At 33.7% G+C, this 21,771-nt stretch overlaps 1 protein-coding gene and 2 long non-coding RNA genes across 3 annotated transcripts; 1 reads left to right on the top strand and 2 right to left on the bottom strand.

Moving 5' to 3' along the window:
- Window positions 1-1,825: 1,825 nt before the first annotated feature.
- Window positions 1,826-2,331, bottom strand: LOC121254311. The gene is made up of 2 exons (XR_005938601.1): window positions 2,193-2,331; window positions 1,826-2,099 (listed from the first exon to the last, which is right to left on the bottom strand). It is a non-coding gene; the product is annotated as an uncharacterized LOC121254311 (long non-coding RNA).
- Window positions 2,332-3,279: 948 nt separating this feature from the next.
- LOC121254310 lies at window positions 3,280-5,580 on the bottom strand. The gene is made up of 4 exons (XR_005938600.1): window positions 5,345-5,580; window positions 4,839-4,875; window positions 4,429-4,573; window positions 3,280-3,363 (listed from the first exon to the last, which is right to left on the bottom strand). It is a non-coding gene; the product is annotated as an uncharacterized LOC121254310 (long non-coding RNA).
- An 8,906-nt stretch (window positions 5,581-14,486) lies between these two features.
- LOC121254307 (BEL1-like homeodomain protein 6) lies at window positions 14,487-21,771 on the top strand. The gene is made up of 6 exons (XM_041154303.1): window positions 14,487-15,031; window positions 15,179-15,319; window positions 16,201-17,200; window positions 19,663-20,042; window positions 20,129-20,189; window positions 20,762-21,771. Exons 3-6 carry the CDS (start codon window positions 16,265-16,267, stop codon window positions 21,443-21,445), a joined length of 2,061 nt encoding a protein of 686 aa, XP_041010237.1. The 5' UTR covers window positions 14,487-15,031; window positions 15,179-15,319; window positions 16,201-16,264; the 3' UTR covers window positions 21,446-21,771.

Below are 21,771 nucleotides of genomic sequence, written 5' to 3'. Positions count from 1 at the left end.
AAGGTAATGCGCGTGACACAACTGCAACGGATACATTAAGGCATCACAGAGTAAACTGGAAGAGTACGGATAGCGCATAAGCAAATATCATACCCAAAAAAGTATTGTTGATAAAGCTACTTTGCGAAAATAAAATAAAATATCTTTTGGTGCATTAACAATAAACGCTAAACTAAATTTAGACAAACTACATATTAATTCTATTTAGAACATCAGTGTAAAAATAATTTGATTTTTATTTCAATTCTATTTAGATAAGAACTGTATCAATTTTAGAGCCTGCCACCATTTCTCTGCAAAAGATCCGGAGAAGAAAACGGTTCCTTATTATTTAATCTTTTTGAAGTTACCGTTACCGGAAACAGATGAGAAATTTAAATATTTTCTTGTGGTATCAATCTCAAAATTACTGTGTTCGATAGTGAGAGGTATCGGTCAGCTCTATACAAACGATGTCAAAATGATTGATTCTGTGGCTATGGAAAATTATGGCACATAGGATGCCCCAATTGGCTGCTTTTCCGAAAAGAAAGTCTCTTTACGAGAACACCGACTTTTTTTATTTGACCCTCGCTATCATGCCATATGGGAAGCCATGCCCACATGCAAGAGTTTCTTTATACTTAATTTGTTTTAGGAAATTACACTATCTTTAAAATGAATTATCACTATCTTTTGAACTCAATGAAGAGATTATTAAAATTATCGTTTGTAACTCAATTTGAAGCCTAAGTTATAAATTACGTGTTTATTAAAATATGTCAGTTAAATATAAAACCAAAGAATTACAAGTTTTGCAACTCTTCTTTATATAGTAATTCGACCTATACACGATAAATAAGTTACTTGACGTATGTGTAACGAATCTTAAACGAAGAGATAAATTATAGAAAAAGTGATAGCGTAGTGTCAGCGTTACTACAGAGCAAAAGGAAGGGGTAGGGTCTTAAAAATCATCGAGAACAGCCAAAACAGTATAGGGCAACGAAAAATGAAGGAAAACCGCGTGGATTGTCTCCCGTCGCCGTATTTCTAAATAAAAAATAGTCCAACTATAAAATAATTTTATAAAATTAAACTCATAAATTATGTAAAATGTAACACCTTAAATTATAAAATTATTTTTATTATAAAACAAATCTAATAGATCACACTTGGTATTGTAGTTCAATTGGTCAAAATACTGTCCTGTCAAGCCAGAAGCGGGTCGAGCCCCTTCAACCCCGACGGATCCAAATCCAATTCTAATAAAATTAAAAAAATAAATCTGCATTTGTTATCCCAACGAATGGAATCATATACTTAAATCAATTAATAAAAGAAATGAAAAATCATATAAACTTATCAATTTATTTTTTTAAAATCTCTTTATACATGTAGTACTTCTATATTAAAAAATACTAAAAAAATGATATTATTAAAAATATATAGTCGTGGCACGATTAAACATGCCATTAGAATTAGATATGGCTCTGGAAGTTGCTAATATCTGCTTGAATACTTGAGCCGTGCGCGCGTATATTAGAATAAAGAGCGGTACTACTATGCCGTTCGAATAATGTTGTTTGGTGTTACGTTAGTTGTAAAATTAAATTTTTTTTTTTATTTTTTAATTAATATTTTTTTAATATATTTAAATAATTTTTTAAAATATATTTAAAATTACTTCTATCATCATTCAATAAAAATAAAAAATAAAATAACCGAGCAGTCAAACTAAATGGTATATTTGAGACGGCAGAGTAGTATTTTTCTATAATAAATTATCGCAAGCATTATTCGATGGAGAAAACTTTTAATGCAAGGAATTGTCATAGATTGTAACTACAGCAGAACCCCAACTTGTGATTTTCTTATTATTTAATATTTTCCATATTCCAACGTCATCGATTGCATAAGATACCCAGATAGAAAAGAAAACGGTCAACATCAAGTCAAGGGAAAGAGAAGAGAGGAGATATTACTTGATCCGACGGGAAAGGATGGCGGTGGCATCAGGCATGTAGCTTATGATTTCAACCAACAAGCTCTGAATGATTGTTTTTTGTGACCTAAGACAGATTCCTCCCTCGATTTCTCTATTCCTTTTAACTTGCAAGCTGTTTGCCATCATAACACAGCTATCTTGCATTTGGATTATCCGAACAACTTCGAAACTATAGCAACTAGCAAGCTATCTTGCATATACTTACCTCCCCACCCAGCTGGCGTGCCCAGACAATTCGCCCCTTATCTCTTTCCGGTGCAACATTGCAACTGAAGCACGTGCTGATGATTTAACACCGGTATAAAGGACAGCTGAAGCATCCATTTTACATCCATCTTGCACAAGACCTGGAGAAATGTAACATGTTTGAAAAATTCTATACATAAACCTCATACTCCTGTACACCACTTAAAAATATAAAAATTTATTATTTTACCCTCATGTTTCATGAAGTATAAAATATGAAACATGAGGATAAAAGAGTAAAATCACATATTTTTTAAGTGGTGTGCAGAGTGTGGAACTTATGCGTAGCACAACTCCACATATTTTGGCCAATTCAACATCCTAATCAGAACTAATTCAATGTCCAATTTTACATGGGTCCTTTTTTCTTTGGAAACTTCAACTGGAAAAGAAATTTGTTTGGCCGTGCAAATATGACCTATGAAGTCATCCAAACACGTATAAACTTAAAATTATTAGAAAAGATTAAGGTGTCGTTTGGATTCGAAGATGAGTTGAGATGAGTTGAAATGAGTTGTAAATAGTAATAAAATTTGTGAGTTAAAGTTGATAAATAGTAATGAATAGTAGTGAGATGAGTTGAAATGAGTTGAGATAAGTTGAAATTAAGTTTCCCACTCCTCCCCCCCCCCAACAAAAAAAAAAAAAAAAAAGCCTGGGAAAAATTTCCCACTCAGTGTCCCCACCTTAACTAGGTGTCCTCCTTTCTATACCTTTGGTATCCTTGGGTTACACCCTTGGTTCTCTTTTTATAAAATTCTTGGTATCTTTACTTATTAGAAACCCCATACATGTCGTTCAAGCTCTTTTTTTGGAAGAGGATAAGTTACAGAAAAAACAGGGCCAATCTCTTTGGCTCATCTATGAATATCTTCTGCCATATATCATCATCAAGAAGACCGCCCAATATGACAGTCCTAGCAACCCTTCACAACACAATAAAAATAGTAAATCATGGAAAAAAACTAGACAAGATATGGGAGAAGGTTTGAATACCTCTGCTTTTCTGAGCTAACCCCTTCAGACAAGATATGGGAGAAGGTTTGAATACCTCTGCTTTTCTGAGCTAACCCCTTAAGCAAACAGAACATTCGAAAGTGCAGTTGCTTTTCTGGCTTCCACATGTTCCTCTGGATTTTGTTCGAGAGAATCAATTACAAATATCAAAATTCAGTGACAAATTGAATAATAAAAAAACTAAAATGATAACTGAAAAGAAAATGCCATAATTACATTCTCCAATATTAAAAAAAAAAATGACAGCAAGGACGTAATCCATCTGTGAGGGGAGTTATCCCTTGGACCGGACCAGGAGAAGGGACCAAGTCGAATCCCAGACTTGGGGTCTAGGCTGGGCCGAGCATACCTCAGAAATCCAATTAGAAGATATGGGAGAAATTTAGGGAAGAAGACATGTCACATTCAATGCAACCCAGGAATATCAAGGCGGAGGGCACCCCCGCGTTAATGAGATAGGGAGACTTAGAGAAGAAGCATGCTGCATTCAATGCGACCCAGGGATCGAAATGCAGGTGGAGGACACCCAGCATTAATGAGACGGGGAGACTTAGAGAAGAAGGCACGCCACATTTAATGCGACCCGGGGCTCGGTACGCTCGACAAAAGATCCAATCGCCATCAGGCCTAAGTGTCCCGTGGCACAACAGGTTGGCAGCATGGATATCCAATCTCATACAGAGCGACACCCCACTACCATGAAGGTCAGACCAACGAGTATAAATAGGCATCACCCGCGATCAATAAAAGGTTAACCTCTACACACATTCCTAGGATAACTCTCTTGAAAATATACTCTCTTCATCTCCTACATTGAACGTTGGAGGTACCACGGACCCCGAGCTCCCCATTCTCCTCCTTACAAGGAAGAGTCCTAGTGCTTCCAGCGTGGAGTTGTCCAGGCCCACGAAACACGACATCAACACCATCAGTAAATAAGAATCGAAAACCTATTTCATCCATGTTTGAAGAAGGCTTTTCTGCCCCAGAGGCACTACCATCCTTTTCATTCTTTGACTTGGCAATCTCATCGGAACAAACCACTCATTTACAATATCAAAATATAGAAGAAAAACTTGAGCAATGATGAGAAGGTTTTGCATTGATTTGAGTTAATCAGATTATGTAACAAGAGCACGATATGTTTAAAATCCATAACTAAAGGGAGGCACATCAACCTTGATCTGCCTTTGATCTTCTCTGTTGAAGGGGAGCTCTACGCATGGCATGCTTGACAGCATTTTTCTGACTTCCAACTGATGAGCCATTCTTCAGCTCATAATACATGCTAAAGGTGCAAGGCTTCAAACAATGCAAGAGTATCTTTTAATTACCAAAAAAGGGACTAAAAATTAACAAAAAATAATGTAGGCAAAATGAAAATATTTTTCAAATTTCCGCATCACAACACAATAGGACACAATAGGCCATCAAGTCCAAATATAAGCTTGCCATAACTAGCTTTTCAGTTGGGGAAAAAAGGAACCGATTAATTACTAATTATTGAGTTTTAAATGTAACACAACTAGTCTAACTAATAAAAAGGTGGTAAAACTTAATTTGGGTGGGGACGATGCAATTGACTTACAATTGAACAAAACTAAAACCACGGTGCTCAGTTAACCCTACAAGCATTTAAAAAAATGTTTGGCATATTAACCAGTGCTTGATTAAAATTTTAAATCCAACCAACAAATTACCAGTGTGCAAATAGTAAACCACAAGCTGAAGCCTATGGCACATAAATCTCAACAATAAGCCACCAAGGCACTTCTCACTTGTTTGGCAATGTTCCGGCAACAAATTGTTGTAGCTAAACTACAAGCTACCAGTATGATCACCGTAGGTGGTGTCAAACTTATTATTCTAGCTGATATCAAAGCTTCTCTGTTGTCTGATACATTATCGATGTTTTGATAATATCTTTGTTTTTTAGTGTTTGATAATATCTATTTAAATGAGAAGAAGCAATCAATCAGATGCCAATGTCTATATCTATTTTTCTAAATAACATCTCTATTTCCAGCAATATATTTCATTCCCCATGCTAATGCCTACCGAGATTTCAATTTCAGGGAGAGAATTCTTTCTTACCCTTCCCCATAACCATGAAACACCGCGCGATAGGTCCAACACCGTTTGGTTGCACCAGTTGTTTAAGGTTACAACAATCTAATGACAGAGCGTTATGCTAAGATCAAGGAGTCTTTGGTTGATGCTACTATGCTGAAAATAGCCCGAATTCTCTCGGTTTAAACTTTCCGTTTTCGTATTCTTTCAATTATTGGCAAATGGCAACCAAACGAAGCGAGAGATATGAGCGAGTCCCTGAGATTGTTGGGAAATATGAGGGAGGCGAGTTCTCTCAGTCGGTTTCAGCTCTGTTTTCGCCTCCCTCTTTCGTTCACTTCCTCTTTCCATCTCCTTGTTTGGCCAACTGTGACTGCGAACTCGGAAAATATTTAGAAACGAATAAATATAGATAAAAGTCACTATTGAGAGCATCATTTTATACATATAATTTGGCATCATCTAGACTACACATCTCTTCAAATGAGTGTTAGAAACAATCAACTAGAAGTAGTCATATAGTGAATATAAAGTGTACACTATTACAATGGCTTCTCTCTAGTATTACTTATATGAAGAAAAAGTTATTATGCTAATTTAACCGTTGGTTAAAATTTTTTTTATTTTTTTATTTAGTGATTAAAAAAATGATTTTAATTATATTAATGTATTTTTTTATTTTTTAAAAATATGTAAATGTATTAAAAAAAAAAAAAAACCACCGGCAGCACGCCCAGCGTAGTAAGAGTGGAGCCGTATAATAACGTACTCTAATATGAAATAATAATTAACTTTTTCCCGCGAAGACGTAGTACATATAGTTTGTCATTTGAGGAGCTCGGTCCTGGCGCTTAGGGAGATTGGGCTATATAATTGGGCCGTAGTTTTTTGGGCCAAACTTAGAAAATGTAGACTGAACCCATGAGACGTCTTCCTTCTAGCTAACCCACAAAAAGTAGTCGAAAACGTCTTTTTAAAGTGTTTTTTTAGGCCTTTTCTATTTTCTGAATCCTAGCTAGCAATTTCATTTTCTAGACAGCCTAGTAACGGTATAGGAAATCCTGCAGGTACAATGACGTTCTAGGTGTTGGCACCGACAATAAAATCTTATAGACAAATTCTCAATCAGGATTCAACCACTGGGCGCTACCTATTAACAGTGACAACCTTGCATCTCTGATGCTATTAGGCTTAGTATATTTTCTAAAATTATTTCAACTTATTATTATAATTTTTTTAAATTTTAATATAAAATATAATAAATAATTTAATTTTTTTAAATCTTAAAATAATAATAATATTAAAAAATTATATTCTAATAATATTTTATCATCTCATCTCAACTCAACTCAACTGAATTCAATTCAATATCTAAACGCAGTTTTATTAGTTGACCACTTCAATATACTTGACCAGTAATACAACTTTGTCTGGTTTTCCTTCGGCCTTTGGTTCTTTGTTCTATTTTTCTCGCAGGTTTTGGTGTGATTTTGTTCTTTGTTTCTGAATTTATGGTTAATTTATATTTTTATTGGAATTCTAGGCTCTGGATTACCTGCTTATTTATACCAAATTGTAACACTCAAGTATTTGCTTGTAATCACAATTTTTCTTCATAAAAAATAGGACTATATCGATAAAATTTTGAGATTTCGTACTCTTCTTAAAAAATAAAAAAACTCTTCTTTGCTTGTTGAATTAATTAGTGCACTATATATATATATATATATATATATATATAGCTTGCTTAGAGCCTAATTCCCTAGTCGAGAATGTCGATGAACTTTCCAAGAAAAAGAACAAAATCATCGGTATTGAAAAATCCATCTACAAAGATGACGATTATATATATATATATATATATATAATATGAGAATTTATATATACACTCGAGAGAGTGCAGAAGAGGAGGAAACCACGAGTGACATTGACATTAAACATAGAAGGCAGGCTAGCTAGCTACGTAATGATGAACAAGATTAAGATGCGCTTATCGGAGAAGAAATGACATGCAAGGACCCCCCAGCTTCTTATCCTTATAATGCCATGGCCTTCCTGTACTTTGGTCCCCCAACCCCCAATATTAGAGTTTGGGGATTAACCACTTGGGTCATGAACATGATTATAATCATGATATTGTTGCATCGAGCGTGAGTGGCTTTCTTATAAATGGGGCCTCAAGTTGTCCCCCCGGATCATCCCTCATATGCATCGATTTCTCCATCCCAGTTAGCTAGCTACGTCCATCCTATCAATAATTTAATTTGGCCTAAGGACCCTAACACTGCCAAAATGTCCTTGGCATTTTGATCATGCATTTAGCTCTTAACTCATGCGTCATTTGAAACGGAAACGTGTTTTGCCCAAACATGAATTATTCCCCATTCCGTGCTGTTTTTCTTTTAACGTATAAATATTAAAGTAGTACTTCTTCCCTATATTCCAAGAATTGACCTAATTTGCATGCTTGCTCTTTATAAGCAGTGAGTTCTTGACCAGGCATTCGTTATGGGGCAGGACTTAAGTGCAAGTTGCATGGTACCTTTGCCGCTTAGGGCCAGGCAGATAACGTTGGGGGGTCCCATACATACCATTAATGCATGCAATCAGGCTCCCCCGCATTAAAACCCATTGACTTCGATCGATCCAAATTATTCAGAAAAGGGACCTGGATCTACATTTCTCAAATGCGGGTTAAGAAACACAAAAACAGCATTAATAGTACGTACGTTGCTGGCAACAAAATATTATTTATGAAACATTCTGGTTCGGTTACTAGTACTCTTAAATTTGTTGGTTTAATTTCAGCATTGATCTGCACGAACAAGAAAGAGAAGAAAAACCATTTTCTGTGTACGATTGTTTAGCAGCGTCGAAAATTATTTTATCTATCAATGGTTTAGATCTTTGCATGATGACCCATTCCTCCTATTTTTGAGCTCACGTGCATTATTCTTGTAACCCCAACTTGTTTGTGGCCACCGTGGATATATACTGAAGAAGAGTTTCAATTTTGTTTTAGCGATCGACTTTCAAAACTAGGTTTCGCCGTGACCTTGAACTATTACCGTACGCCAAGGGTACCATTCAGATCACTCGCTAACAAGTTCGCAGTTATCTTTTTTTTTTTTTTTTTTTGAAAAGAAGTTCGCAGTTATCTTAGATTCGAATACCACCAAACAAACAAAATAATAAGATAGTATTTCACGATACATTTATCATACAATATATATATATATATGGATAAATTAAAGTTATTTGTTAATGTTTCTTAATCTTGATGCCTTAAGAGCATCTTTATTACCTTGGCTAAATACATCTTCAAAATTTAGTCAATATCACGTTTTTTTACATTTATTTATTCTATTTAAATTCAATCCTCATATTGGATTAGCCATTCACATTCTATATAATAATAAAATATTATTAAATTAATAATTTTTTATTTAATTTATGTGCATCACATTTTATAATTCTACCAATTTAATATTAATAATAATTATATTATAATTAAATGAATATTAAAAAAATCATATTTTCAAAAGTAATTTAATGCTAATAACAAAAAATATTTGATTAAGCTCATATAAAATTTTATCTAAATTTCTTAATTACAAACCAAATAGTATTTTTACTTGGAGTGAGAAACTAATATTTTAATGTTTGTTTGGAATGAGAAATTAGTATTTTAATGTTTGTAAATCAATTGTAGTTCTCCATCGTTGGCCAACTACTATAGTAGAAGTCCATCTTATTTTAGATTTGGTCAATCTAATGTAGAGTGTTTTTTACATTAATTATATAAATTTTAGCTAACTTTACTATTTGACCAAGTCAATGTAAATGCTCTTAAAAAGTGGAAATTGTCTATTAGAACCTTAAGAATATAATATAAATATTTATATTTCTTTATCTGTTTAAATTTTTAAAAATAATTCCAGTGAAGGTATTAAAAAACATAGTGCATAGGCCTTGAAGTGGGCATCATTGATGGAACATTTTATAAAGGATCTAATTAACTTAACAACAATGAGAAGCTATATCCTTTTTCGATGACAAACTCTTCCGTACTAATTACTAAAGTTCCCATTGCATTAAGACTTAGAAATTTCTGCATTAATTGATATTGATATGAAAAGTTTTAAATATGTCTATTAATTTTACAAAAATCAATCTGTAAAACTTGTGTAATAAAATTTACAACATTACAATTTACTCCATTGATATCACGACGTCCTCGTTTATTTCTCTGATCAAAAGCAGATTTGAGAGTAGGTGGATGTGAGGGCAAGCGCTATTGGATCTTTATGTACTCATCATTTTTATATTATATATTATATATAATTTTTTATTAAATATATAATATATAGATGATGATTAGAAAATTTTAATTAATTTTAAGAAAATAAACTTTTATATAAAAAATAATAATTTTAACGAACGAAAAGCAAAACCTACGCCCAACAGAGGTGAAAAAAATGGCAGTGCGTCAAAAAGGAAAAAGAAAAAGAAAAAGTAGGGTTAGGTTAGGTTAAAAGACAACGTACCAGTATGTGCGTCCTCATCGTAAAACAAGACCAAAGTGCCAGAGCAAAGACAAAAAAGCCTCCTAGACTTTGCTTCCGGCATGGGACCCACGACGAGTCAATTATTTTAGAGGGTCCCATCCATGTCATAAATGACGTCACAAAGACCCATCCGGGAACGGATCCCCACGCGCGCTAGCTCGTACTCCATTGAGAACAGTTCTAAATTGTTTATTAGTTTGATTCTAAAGCTAAAATGGGGACCCACCTCTCATACCAGAAGTTGATTTACCGAAGACAAATCACTAATCATGTAATCATGACCAACCACGTGTCGAGTAGGTTTAAACCCTGGCCCACCTTCTTGCCCTACTTGTCCCAAAGTTTATGCCTAATCAACTATAAATATATTACTATATTGATTACCGACTAATCCCCGAATATATTAGATTAAAGTTGGCTTAGTTTAATTATTATTAAAAAAAGGAAATATATGATTAAAAAATAATTTGAATAAATGATCTAAATTCCATATGATATCAACTTTTTGGACTGTTGGTAGATTGTAGGTTGGTTTTACGCAGGTGTTGGTGCAGGCGGAGGGTTGCTTTTTTTGGCCCCATCTGATTTTTAATCAAGACTTTTTAGCGTACAAGACTCAACTAAATATCAAGAAGTGGAAGAATTCAAAAATAAATAAATAAATTATACTCTCGCCTCTCACATGATTGATGTGTAGACTTGATTTAGGTACACGGGGATTCATTTTGATTCGTTTTGATTAAGAAAATGATACAATCATTTTTAGAGTTTTTGGTTGTTTTATCGCTAAACAAACTTAAATTGTTAGGACATAATGAAGGGTCGTTAGGGATTTTTGGGAAAAAAAAGTTTTTAGCTGTATCTTAATTGAAAGACCACCACTTATTTTTATTTATAAAAGAATTATGTAAAAATAATTTTTTAAATTTATTTTATAATAAAAATAATTTGATGATTTAATAAATCATATGTAATGATATTAATTTATAAAATTATTTTTATATAATATTAAAATATTTATATTCCCTTCCTTTAACTCACCTATTATACAATTATTAAAGGTTGGAACTCCAAGAACAGAGGTATCTGCCTGGTCCGTGTCCAAGTTGAATCTAATTATGTTGGTTTTAAGCGAAGTACAGTGACAATTACTTGACATGGTTGGATCGGAAGGAGGATTTTATAATGTCAGAAAAGCGAACCCCAACTTCGGAATCATACGTCGGACTGAAAGTAGGTAGGGGGAGGCGAGCGAGCAATTTCTACTTCTCGGTTTTCACAGAGCTTGCGCTTTGGCCAATCGGATCCCTTTGTTGTATATATGACAATAGAATAGATTAGATTAGATTACAGATATGGCTTTTCGCGAATCCCAAGGTGGTCATGTCTGCCCCCTTCCTCACTTTCCCCCGTATTGATTAGGCCCTCTACACGTCACCCCTCCCTCCTCCCTACAAGTTCAGGGTTCTGTTCCATCTGGTCCTATGCAGCTTTTCTGACTTTTTGTTTCGGCATTCGAGTTCTGTGTTTATTACCGAACTGGCTCTTTTCTTCCCTCGAAGTTGTATCAAACGCTGCGAATTACTTGAATTCATTGGCCTTTTTGTCTCTCTCATTTATTTTTAGTTCTGACTGAAAATTAATTTACATTTCTAAGACAATTCGATTAAGAATACATTTGAATATTAAAGTAAATTAAGTCAAGTTGAATTGATATAATAAAATATTTTTAAAATATTTTTTTTAATATTATTATTATTTTAAAATTTAAAAAAATTGAATTATTTTTTATATTTTATGTTAAAATTTAAAAAAATTATAATAATGAATTGAGATGAGTTGAGAATAGTTAAACTGAATTGAGTTGAATTGAGATTATAAAATATTATTTTTTAATATTATTATTATTTTAAAATTTAAAAAAATTAAATTATTTATTATATTTTGTATTAAAATTTAAAAAAATTAAAATAATTTGAGGTGAGTTAAATAATTAAACGAAGCCTAAAAATAAAAAATAAAAAAAGTATATGGGATTGGAAACGCCAATATTAATGCTTGGAAATGTAAATTTATATTGGTAACTATGGTTTATAATCCTAAGGAAAAATAAACATTTCTTATGAAACAAATGAAAAAAACTAGGTGGGATAGAGGACTTTTGGATGCCTTTGTTAAAAACAAAAAAAAAAAAAAAAAAAAACACAAAAATCATGGCATCCATCGTCCATAATGCTTCACAACGCTTTAATGGGGTCCATAGACTATGACTGTTTTGCCATTTTGGACCATGTACGCAAATCGACGCGTTGATTTTAGGACCAGTACTTGTAAGAGATGTGATGTTCTACGATGTCCTAGAAAATTTAAAAACATGGGATCGATATGTGTTGGTCCATTAAATGCACTACAAAAAGCTTTTCTCAATCTTGTAGGTAACATTTATTATATATTATTTTTAGAAGTGAACATACGTAATTATTTATATAATAAAATAAAATGATATGAATTGAAATAAATTATTTAAAATAGTAATAAAATTATTAATTAAAATTAAATGAGATAAGATCTCATCTTTATATCTAAATAGGTTCTAAAATTATAACTATTTTGAGTTAACTAACTACTGGTCAGAAAGATATTATATAAAAATAATTTTATAAATTAATATAAATTTATTTGATCTATTTTATTTATTTTATAATAAAAATAATTTTATAATAAGATGCAATGCATAAATTTAAACCATTTGTGTGATTATTTTTACACTAAATAAAGTATTTCTGTAACTAACATACCCACCTCTCAGTAGGCGTATTTGTCCAACACGTCATGTTCTTCATGATCTTCTCCTCGATTGGATGAAAAAAATATAAAAAAAATAAAACAAAGTACATTTATCATAAAAAACAAATAAATATGCGCACAGACAGCCTTAAAAAAAGTAGTGATAGCTGCGTTATTATTATGTATCTACTTTCTAAATTTATTTTAAAATTTTTTATTATTTTCTTTTAAATATTTTTTTAATATTCTTAATCACTAAAATAAATTAAAAAAAATATAATTTTACTAATAATTAATTCTTTTATCAGTAAGTAAAATAAAAAAATATAAAAAAATAATAAATAGATAGTAAAAAAATAATAACCCTATTATTATTTTTTAAAAATACTGTTAACAGGTAAGTTGTATTTTTTTATTTCTTGCAGCACGCGGCATGCTTCAAGACTTTAATCTGTCTTTCATTCCTTTCTTTTAATTTTTGTCATGAATTATATTTTAGATCGCACGTAAAAGAACATCCTTAAAAAAAAAAAAAAAAAACTTAGAAATGTTGTTTCAAATATCCCGAATAAGAAAGGAAAAAGATGTTATTTCAAAAGCCCAAAAGAAACTTTAAATTATGTAACGCATAAGAGTACTACAGACTACCACTCCTCTTTATCTGCCTTTGCTCATTCCCTGCCCAACATGCCTTTTTCATTAGCAAAATCTATAAGATGCCAAAAGAGAGAAAGAGGGAAGAACATGTAAAAGATGTTAGATGAGTAGTGCCGATGCATTAGTGGGACGATAGGCATTTACAGCAGTTTGTTTTTGATGGAATATCCCGATCATCGCTGGGATGAAAAATTATCGACGTGATATTCCCTTTTTCTATTTCGAGCATGTGATAGTAACGTATCAAAAAGGTGAGCATATTGTTAAAAATTTCACCAACATAGGCTTTCATGTACTTTTAGATCTTTCTATTTATTTGCCAATTTTAAACATGAAAATGGGCTGTTTTGTTTTTAAGATTTCATGATCTTGGCTTAAAAATATTATATACCCAATACTTCATTGGGATTTTAAAAACACGATTTTTATAATTTTTAAAATTCACTACCAAAAAATGTTTATATGTGACTAGTTATTTATTATAAAAATAACTATTTTTTTATTAAAATGAGTCAGTTATATATATTTTTATCATAAACAACTTATCATAAATACTTTTTTTTTTTTTTTCCATATGCCAAGTCCTTTAATCTCTTGTATTTGGAATGTTAAAGTATAATTATAGGAAATGCACGCAAGCAATGGGCATCATGATTCTGAAAGGATGGTGCTGACTATAATTAAGGCTTTTTTTGGGAATATAACTTTTCTTGAATATGTTCAAAAATTATTATTATTATTTATAAATTATTTTACTAGAATTGACAAATATTTTAATATATTTTCAATATTCAAATGTCTTTAAGGGTAAATTTGGATCTCAAATTTATTTTAATTCATCATTATAATTTTTTCAAATCTCAATATAAAATATAATAAATAATTTAATTTTTTCAAATATAAAAATAATAATAATATTAAAAAATAATATTTTAATAATATTTTATCATCTCAACTCAATTTAATATTCAAATGCAGATTACTTGTTTATAATACCAGAACTATAGGGAAACCAAAAGGAATAACATCAAATGAGAGGACCCCACTGCAAATCATAATATTAGTTAGAATAAAAAAAGACGTATACAGTGAGTGATATGGGCACCTCTTTCATTTTGAAGTTCCAAACGAATATAAAAATAATCATATACATCACACAAACTATCAGAAAAACAAATAAAATCGTGTGGAAGCTTAAAAGAAGAGAGAGAGAGAGAAACAACGGAAGAGATTAGAATATGCTGTGTATGGTGGATACTGCAGCAAAGCCAGACCTTCCTGCATGCTCAAGGATGAGAGAGACAGCCCGAGGTTGAGAGAGAGAGGGATGGTGTTTGGGTTTAAGTAAGGGTTTACGTCTACCAACTGGTAGTTAGAGATTGAACTCCTTAACCAAACTCTTATATCACCCGCAAGAACGAGCTCACGAAAAAGAAGCAGCAGCAAATATCAAGTCAAGCACCACACCAAACTCCTCGAACCCGGGCTCAAGCAAAACCCATAAGAGTAGGAAAAAAAAAAAGCCCGAAAAGAGGAACTCTATTATACAAAAGGAGATAGAGATAGAAAGAGAAAGTTATCATTCTTTTGAGTTTCTCACAGAAGCTTTTAAAGAGAGAGAAGTGTTTATGTATGATTCTCACGTGAGGATTGATACGAATCATAGAAGGAGAATATATGATTATAAAAAAGAGCGAAAGTAAGAATTCATAGCTCTTTGTATTATCGCCCTTTTATTTTCCTGCAAAAACAGTAGTTTTTTCAATTCTCTGGGTCTTCTTTTTCCTGTTTTAAGAACGGGGATTGGTAATGATGCATATGTTTGTGCAAAATTTTCATTGACAAGTGAGGCTTTGTGTTGTAATATGTGGGGAGGTCTCGGGATCGGAAAGTATTTAGTTTGGAGAGGATCGTTTTCCTGCAGATCGGTTGGTGTTTCCAAGCTTTGCTGCTCCCCACAACACCACCAACTGCTACGGGTTTCCAGGTATTTTTTGTTCTCTGACATTTTTCTTTCTTCCCCATCCCCCCTTCGTCTTAGCTGGCTGAGCTATAAATTATTTGTAATCTGTCCCTCGCACTCTCTAGTGTTGGCTAGGATGACGATAGTGATGATAAGAAAATGAAGTTCATCCGGTTTTTGGTTTTTCAACATATAGTGGGTGTTTCGTATTGCTTGCTTCTTCTTCCTTTTTTCCAGTTCTTTTCATTTCTGTTTGTTGTTTTCTGTAATTGTTTTTCTTAATTTACGTCTCCCTTCTATCTTCTTCCAAAGCCTTTTTTTTTTTCATAATTTCCTCCTTATATTATTTCTTGTTCTTTGGATCATAGTTTTTGTTTCTGGAAGTTGTAATGCTTAAATTTGCTTTCTAGGTAGAGAGATGAGATTTTTGGAGCATCACTTTCAACGCAGATGGTACTGCTCACGTTGATGCTCGTATAATAATTATATTTAAATGAAAAAAGCCTCTATATATATATATCGTATTATAACCGCATGCAAATGGAGATTGCTCTTTTGATTATTGGTCCTTTTACGTCCGACCCTTAAATTTATCGCTTTTATTTGCTGTCGAGTGTTGTGACTATGACCTCGTTCTTCTGCCCATTATAACTTCGGTTTGTGACAATCGTATTCTATATCTGTGCTTATATGTAGATTGTATGAGATTTAATACGAGAAAAACTATATGAGACATCTGTAATACTGGTATTTTTTTAAGTAGGTAATTAAGCTTATGCCTGTTTGCTGCAAGACTAAAATTGATTACTAGTTATTTAAATCAAACTTGCCAGATCCATTGTTCTATATATAGAGAGAAGAAATTTTTTTAATGACACTAAGCTGCTTTGATTGGCAATTTTCAGTTCTGGGGTGACTTTGTAATCTAAATCGAATACCCAGGTGGGGAAATTTTGAGATTTGAGAAATATGCCAACTTTTTACACTAGTTCAAGTAATCAAAGAGATACTGCGCCAATACTCTACGTAAGGGAACATTTGCCTAGTTCGTTTGCAGAAGCTCCGGTTCAAGCTCCGGTTCTTCATGGTAATATGATGATGTATATGAACTCTGGTCCATACTCAGATTCTTTAGCTGAGAATTCTCAGCAGCAAAACAACTGCATGGACCCATCGTTGGGTGCTTCAAATTCTTCCCCACAGCAACGGGAAATCTTGTCAAATCTCGGTGGATCACGCCTCGTGGAGCATGATTTCAATGCATGGGGGGAAGGTAGAAATGGGATACTAGTTACGCACCCAATGGGTAGCGCTGCCAGCATTCTTCACAGTGGACAAAACTTGCAGGGCCAGGGATTGTCCCTCAGCCTCAGCACACAAATTCCATCAGAGTTCCACATGCCATCTATCCCATATCAAAATCCTAATTCAGGATTTGCTTCATTATTGAGTCCTAATTCGTCAGTTGCAGGTGATTGTGCGGATAGGAATGACTCTTCTAGAGATGAACCGCTGAGAAGTGCTGATTACTTGCCGGCTAGTTTTACTGGAGGCCAAGATTTAAATAAAGGGGATTTATCTCCGTTTGGAATGTCGAGCATTGTGAGAACCATTCCCAATTCCAAATATCTTAAGGCAGCACAACAACTGCTTGATGAAGTGGTTAATGTCCGAAAAGCTCTAAAGCAGCCTGATGTTGCAAAAAATGTTGGCATCCAGGAGCATCCGATAACGAGTCCGATGGAGAGTGATGGAGGAACAAAGAATGAAACTGCAATGCCACCCACGGGTGGAGGGCCTCCATACCCTCAAGAGTCAGCCTGTAATTCTCCGCATGATCTTTCTCATGCCGAAAAACAAGATCTACAAAACAAATTGACAAAGCTATTGTCCATGTCGGATGAGGTAATACCGATAAAAAAATTCTCTCTTTCTGAGATAAGTATGCAATCTGTCTCACTTATGCGGTCATTTGGCCATGAAGTGGACTATTTTTTATGATGCAAAAACTCATTGCGAATTTACTCTATTGGATCACTGTGTACCTCCTACAAATTTATGATTTAAGATCGCATATGCATGCATGGATAAATGTGAAAAACTTAAGATTAAAATTGCTGGGCACGGACTGTATAAGTGGAAGGTAGCTACTGTGCATATATGTAAAAATTAATGAAGATGGATGGTACCATGAAGAATGTTCAATGTTGAAATTTTTGGTATGTTTGGTGACGCTTCTTTTCCGAATTGAGGATATCTGAAGAACTATGGATATTGTAAATCCAGGAAAAAAAATTTATATTTGAGACTTAGCTAAGTGGATGATCTCATTTTCAGTATTACATGATGATTCGGCTAGAAGATGGTTGGTATTCATGTTTATTTTCTACCATTTTTGTCACAAGGTGTATTTAAGCCCAAATGAATATGGGGGATGTGTTGGTGTTGCATGGATAACTGTTTTCCAACTTGCTATCTAGCCTAGTTTTCATTGGTATTCCAACCTGTTTGATTCTAAACTTTCTAGGTAGGTTGGAAATGAAATTGTCCAGGAGGATGTAGAGTTCAGGAACCTTCCACATGGATAATTGGAGGATGAAGTTTTAAGCAAGTAGAAGTTACCAAACTTTTGTTGATATGTAAATGTCCAACTTTTATGTTGTGACAACTTACCTATGTACAGTACATATGTTATTAACTATAACACTGGCAATGTCAACTAACTTAAGGGCATGTTTGGCTAATGAGATGAGATGAGAATTCTGTGAATAGTAGTGCAATGGTTTGTAAATTGCAGTGAAATAGTTTAAGTTATGATATTTTATTGGGTCTTGAAAAATGAGAGAAAAAGTTGAATAAAAATATTATAAAGTTAAAAAATTGTTTGAATATTATTTTTGTTTTGAAATTTAAAAAAGCTGTATTGTTTTTTGTTTTTATTTAGAAATTTGTAAAAGTTGTAATTATTAGGTAATTGATTAAATGAAAATTTGAAATTGAAAAGTGTTTTGTATTTGAGTGATGTTTGGAAAGGAAATTATGAGAAGTTTTAATAAACATCTCATCTCATCTAACTTCCCAAACATCCCCTAGCTCTTCTTTTATGTTATTGCTGTTTGAATTTCATTCAAGAATTACATTCAAGAATTACAAATATGTAAATTGGGTAAGGCGACAATGTCAACCAACCTATAGGAGCCATTGAGTTGCTATACTTGCTCGTCTTTTATGTTATTAATGCTGTTGTTATTACTTCAATTTCTTCCTAGAATTGAAACTATTGAAATGCGTAATTTCTGTAGTTACTTGACAAATGAGAATTATGTGCAGTGTGCCATATTGGGCATTGTTTATGGCATTGATATAAGTTTACCTACTTTAATTCCACTACTTTACCTAATTTACCTATCAAATGTTTCAGGTGTCCTGATCTGTTATAAGTTTATGGGATTGTTTCTTTTTGCTGTTTCTGAAGAAAGCAAGTGATTATTTATCTGCTCAGAAAAGTGATTATTTCTCATTCTAAGCTGATTGAATAAAAGAGCTTAGTTTTCTGTTTCTGTTTTGTAGACCACACTTAATTGCGTATTCCCACTATTTTGGAGGACCATTTCGGTGGCATTAGCCAACCTTCTCATTTTTAAACTGTCCCAATTTACTTTAGCCTTCCACATACACTTCATAAAATAAAGGCACCTCCTGAAAGATGTTGCACTGGATACATGAAAGTTATGCACTGCAGAGTTCTTCAGTCCATTCCCAATAAATACTATGCAGTAAATATTAATTGGCTGCTCTTTGTATTTTGCAGTCTATCAATTATCTATGACATATATAATTTCGAAGTAGGAGTAGGAGTGTACTCCCATTGAGCCACATCATCCAATCCTACATTAAATGATCATCAATTTGATTGAAAGATCGTGTCAATAAATATTAGACAATTTGCATGCATGGGCGATGCTCTTGTATAGGTTCCGAATACTCAGGCTTTTGTTTATTTCATGATCAATACATTTTTTGTTTATCGATCAAAAATAAATAAATATTAGACAATTTGTTATTTTAGAAGCTTGAAACACTTTGTAATTCATTCCTCTATAACACTTCCTATTCTTTCTTCAGTATTTAATTTTCTATAGTTAAATCATTGAAGAACACAAAATTCAGAAAACTCCACAATTTGGTTATAAACAGAGTAGTTAAAAATTAACAATTTTCTCAGACTATAGTATAATGCCTGTGTCAAGTGCTTTTGCAGTATATACAAGTAACGTGTAGGTTAGAATTCCTTATATCTTTAATATTTGAAGGAGGAAAACATCTTTTCCCCCACAAAGTTTAATTTTGATAACTTTATTGCGCAGGTCGATAGAAGGTACAAACAATATTACCATCAGATGCAGATTGTGGTGTCATCATTTGATGTGATTGTGGGATGTGGGGCAGCTAAACCATATACAGCTCTTGCCCTCCAGACTATTTCCCGCCACTTTCGGTGCTTGCGTGATGCAATCACTGGCCAGATTCAAGTAGCTCGAAAAAGTCTTGGGGAGCAAGATTCTTCAGGGAACAGTAAAGGAGTTGGAATAACTCGCCTCCGATATGTGGATCAGCAGCTCAGGCAACAGAGGACTCTTCAGCAGCTCGGTATGATGCAGCAACATGCATGGAGGCCACAACGTGGGCTCCCTGAAAGCTCTGTTTCGATTCTTCGTGCTTGGCTATTTGAGCATTTCCTTCATCCGTAATCCCCCTGAAATTACTCTTTTTACCCAAAAAGTTCCCAACTTTTCTTGCAATTTATCTTTTAAAATAATTTTTCATTTGCAGATATCCAAAGGATTCTGATAAGATCATGCTAGCGAGACAGACAGGCTTGACTAGAAGTCAGGTAAAACCCATTTAATTTTGTGATCTAGCTGTTTGTGGCCGGAATATGAGGTGATTTGTTTTCATAATGAAAATCAGGAGTACTTTTAAAGTCTGGGTTTGTATATCACTTGAAAATTGTGGCCTGTTGACAGGAAATAATTTCAGTCAGTTAAGGATTACTGCAGAAAAAGTTGAGAAGTCAGTGGCAGGGTAATCAAGGACAACAGGAATACTGCAGAAAAATTGAATAAACTCATTCATGATAGAGCTTTGTTTGGGTGGAAAAGTACATTTGTTTTCATTCTTCTGCTTTTTTTGGTAACCAATGCATTAGGTTTTTGTGGTCAAGATGAAAGCGATTCTTTTACCAGGGATATTGCCCTGAATACAGCATAATACGGAAAAGTTTTGTGGTATTTTGTATTGTTTTTTGTTTTAAATACTGTTTGTGCAGATAAGTTTTAAATAATCCATTAGAGTTGTTTCAATAGCACTGGGGATTAAGTAACCGGAGAAATGCCATGTGCTCCTTGGCTTCTTTTGTCTTTGGTCTGGTCCTTAGTTCTGATAAAAAAAATTCGGAACTGTCAGGTCTCAAACTGGTTTATAAATGCACGAGTGCGTCTCTGGAAGCCCATGGTTGAGGAGATGTACAAAGAAGAGATTGGAGATGCTGAGATGGACACTAACTCTTCGTCCGACAATGTGGGCAAGGCAACAAAAGGGAATGATGGGACCTTTGAGGATAGAGGGGAAGATTTCCAACAAAGTATGAGTTCAACAGCCACCGAGAGATGCAGCACTAGTCAACTCATGGACTCCAAACCAGATGGTGTTCCTGATGTACAAATGGCAGGATCTCCCAGATTAGTCAATTATCAAGACAGGATTTGTGGAGAAGCCGAAAACGAATATGGGTTGGTGAAGCGAAGGGAGGAACAAAGGCCTAGTATGGATGGCTGTAATCTCTTCCCTGATGCAGCCAGTGAAAGGTTCATGGCAGCTGCTGCTGCTGCCTATCACATGTCAGAGTTGGAGAGGTTCGGAGTTGGAAGCGGAGTGTCTCTCACATTGGGGTTGCAGCACTGCGAGGGTGGTAGCCTACCCATATCTGGTGTGGCCCATCACAGTTTCATTACCATGGGCGGGGACCAAATTTATAATGCTCCACCATCATCTGTAGGGACCGAGACGGCTGATTTTGAGTGCATGAATCCTGGTAACCAGCAACACAGGTTCAGTTCTTCCCATCTATTACATGATTTCGTAGTGTGAGAATACTTATTTTGGATCCATACGGTGGTGGTTTTTGAGCTGTTAATGCTTGCAAGAGGAACAGTAATTTCCTGGCTATAGACTGTTCTTCCGAGAGCATTGGTCATGCTTGCAACTGGTAATGGAAACATTGCAGTCTGAGTATGGAAAGCATATATAACACGGTTGTAATATATCACCAAATTGGCAGAAGATTAGCATATTGTAAAGATACATATTAGTTGTTTGGCACGTGGAAGGAAAATTGTACAATCTGTGCCTTCTTCAGTGTGAAGAAGAAAAAGATGTTATGATCCGAAATAAAAAGATTAGCAGATTTTGGGTGA

The sequence above is a fragment of the Juglans microcarpa x Juglans regia genome, chromosome 3D (assembly GCF_004785595.1).
Source record: "Juglans microcarpa x Juglans regia isolate MS1-56 chromosome 3D, Jm3101_v1.0, whole genome shotgun sequence".
NCBI classification, from domain to species: Eukaryota; Viridiplantae; Streptophyta; class Magnoliopsida; order Fagales; family Juglandaceae; genus Juglans; species Juglans microcarpa x Juglans regia.
Note: the sequence above shows the minus strand (reverse complement) of the source record. Positions and strands in the feature narration are given on the sequence as shown.

What these genes read in the sequence shown, in the direction of transcription:
- LOC121254307 (XM_041154303.1), top strand. Translation starts at nt 16,265, where the DNA reads ATGCCAACTTTTTACACTAGTTCAAGTAATCAAAGAGATACTGCGCCA. An exon ending in TATTGTCCATGTCGGATGAG is followed by an intron (nt 17,201 to 19,662) that starts GTAATACCGATA and finishes TTTATTGCGCAG; the next exon opens with GTCGATAGAAGGTACAAACA. An exon ending in CAGGCTTGACTAGAAGTCAG is followed by an intron (nt 20,190 to 20,761) that starts GTAAAACCCATT and finishes CGGAACTGTCAG; the next exon opens with GTCTCAAACTGGTTTATAAA.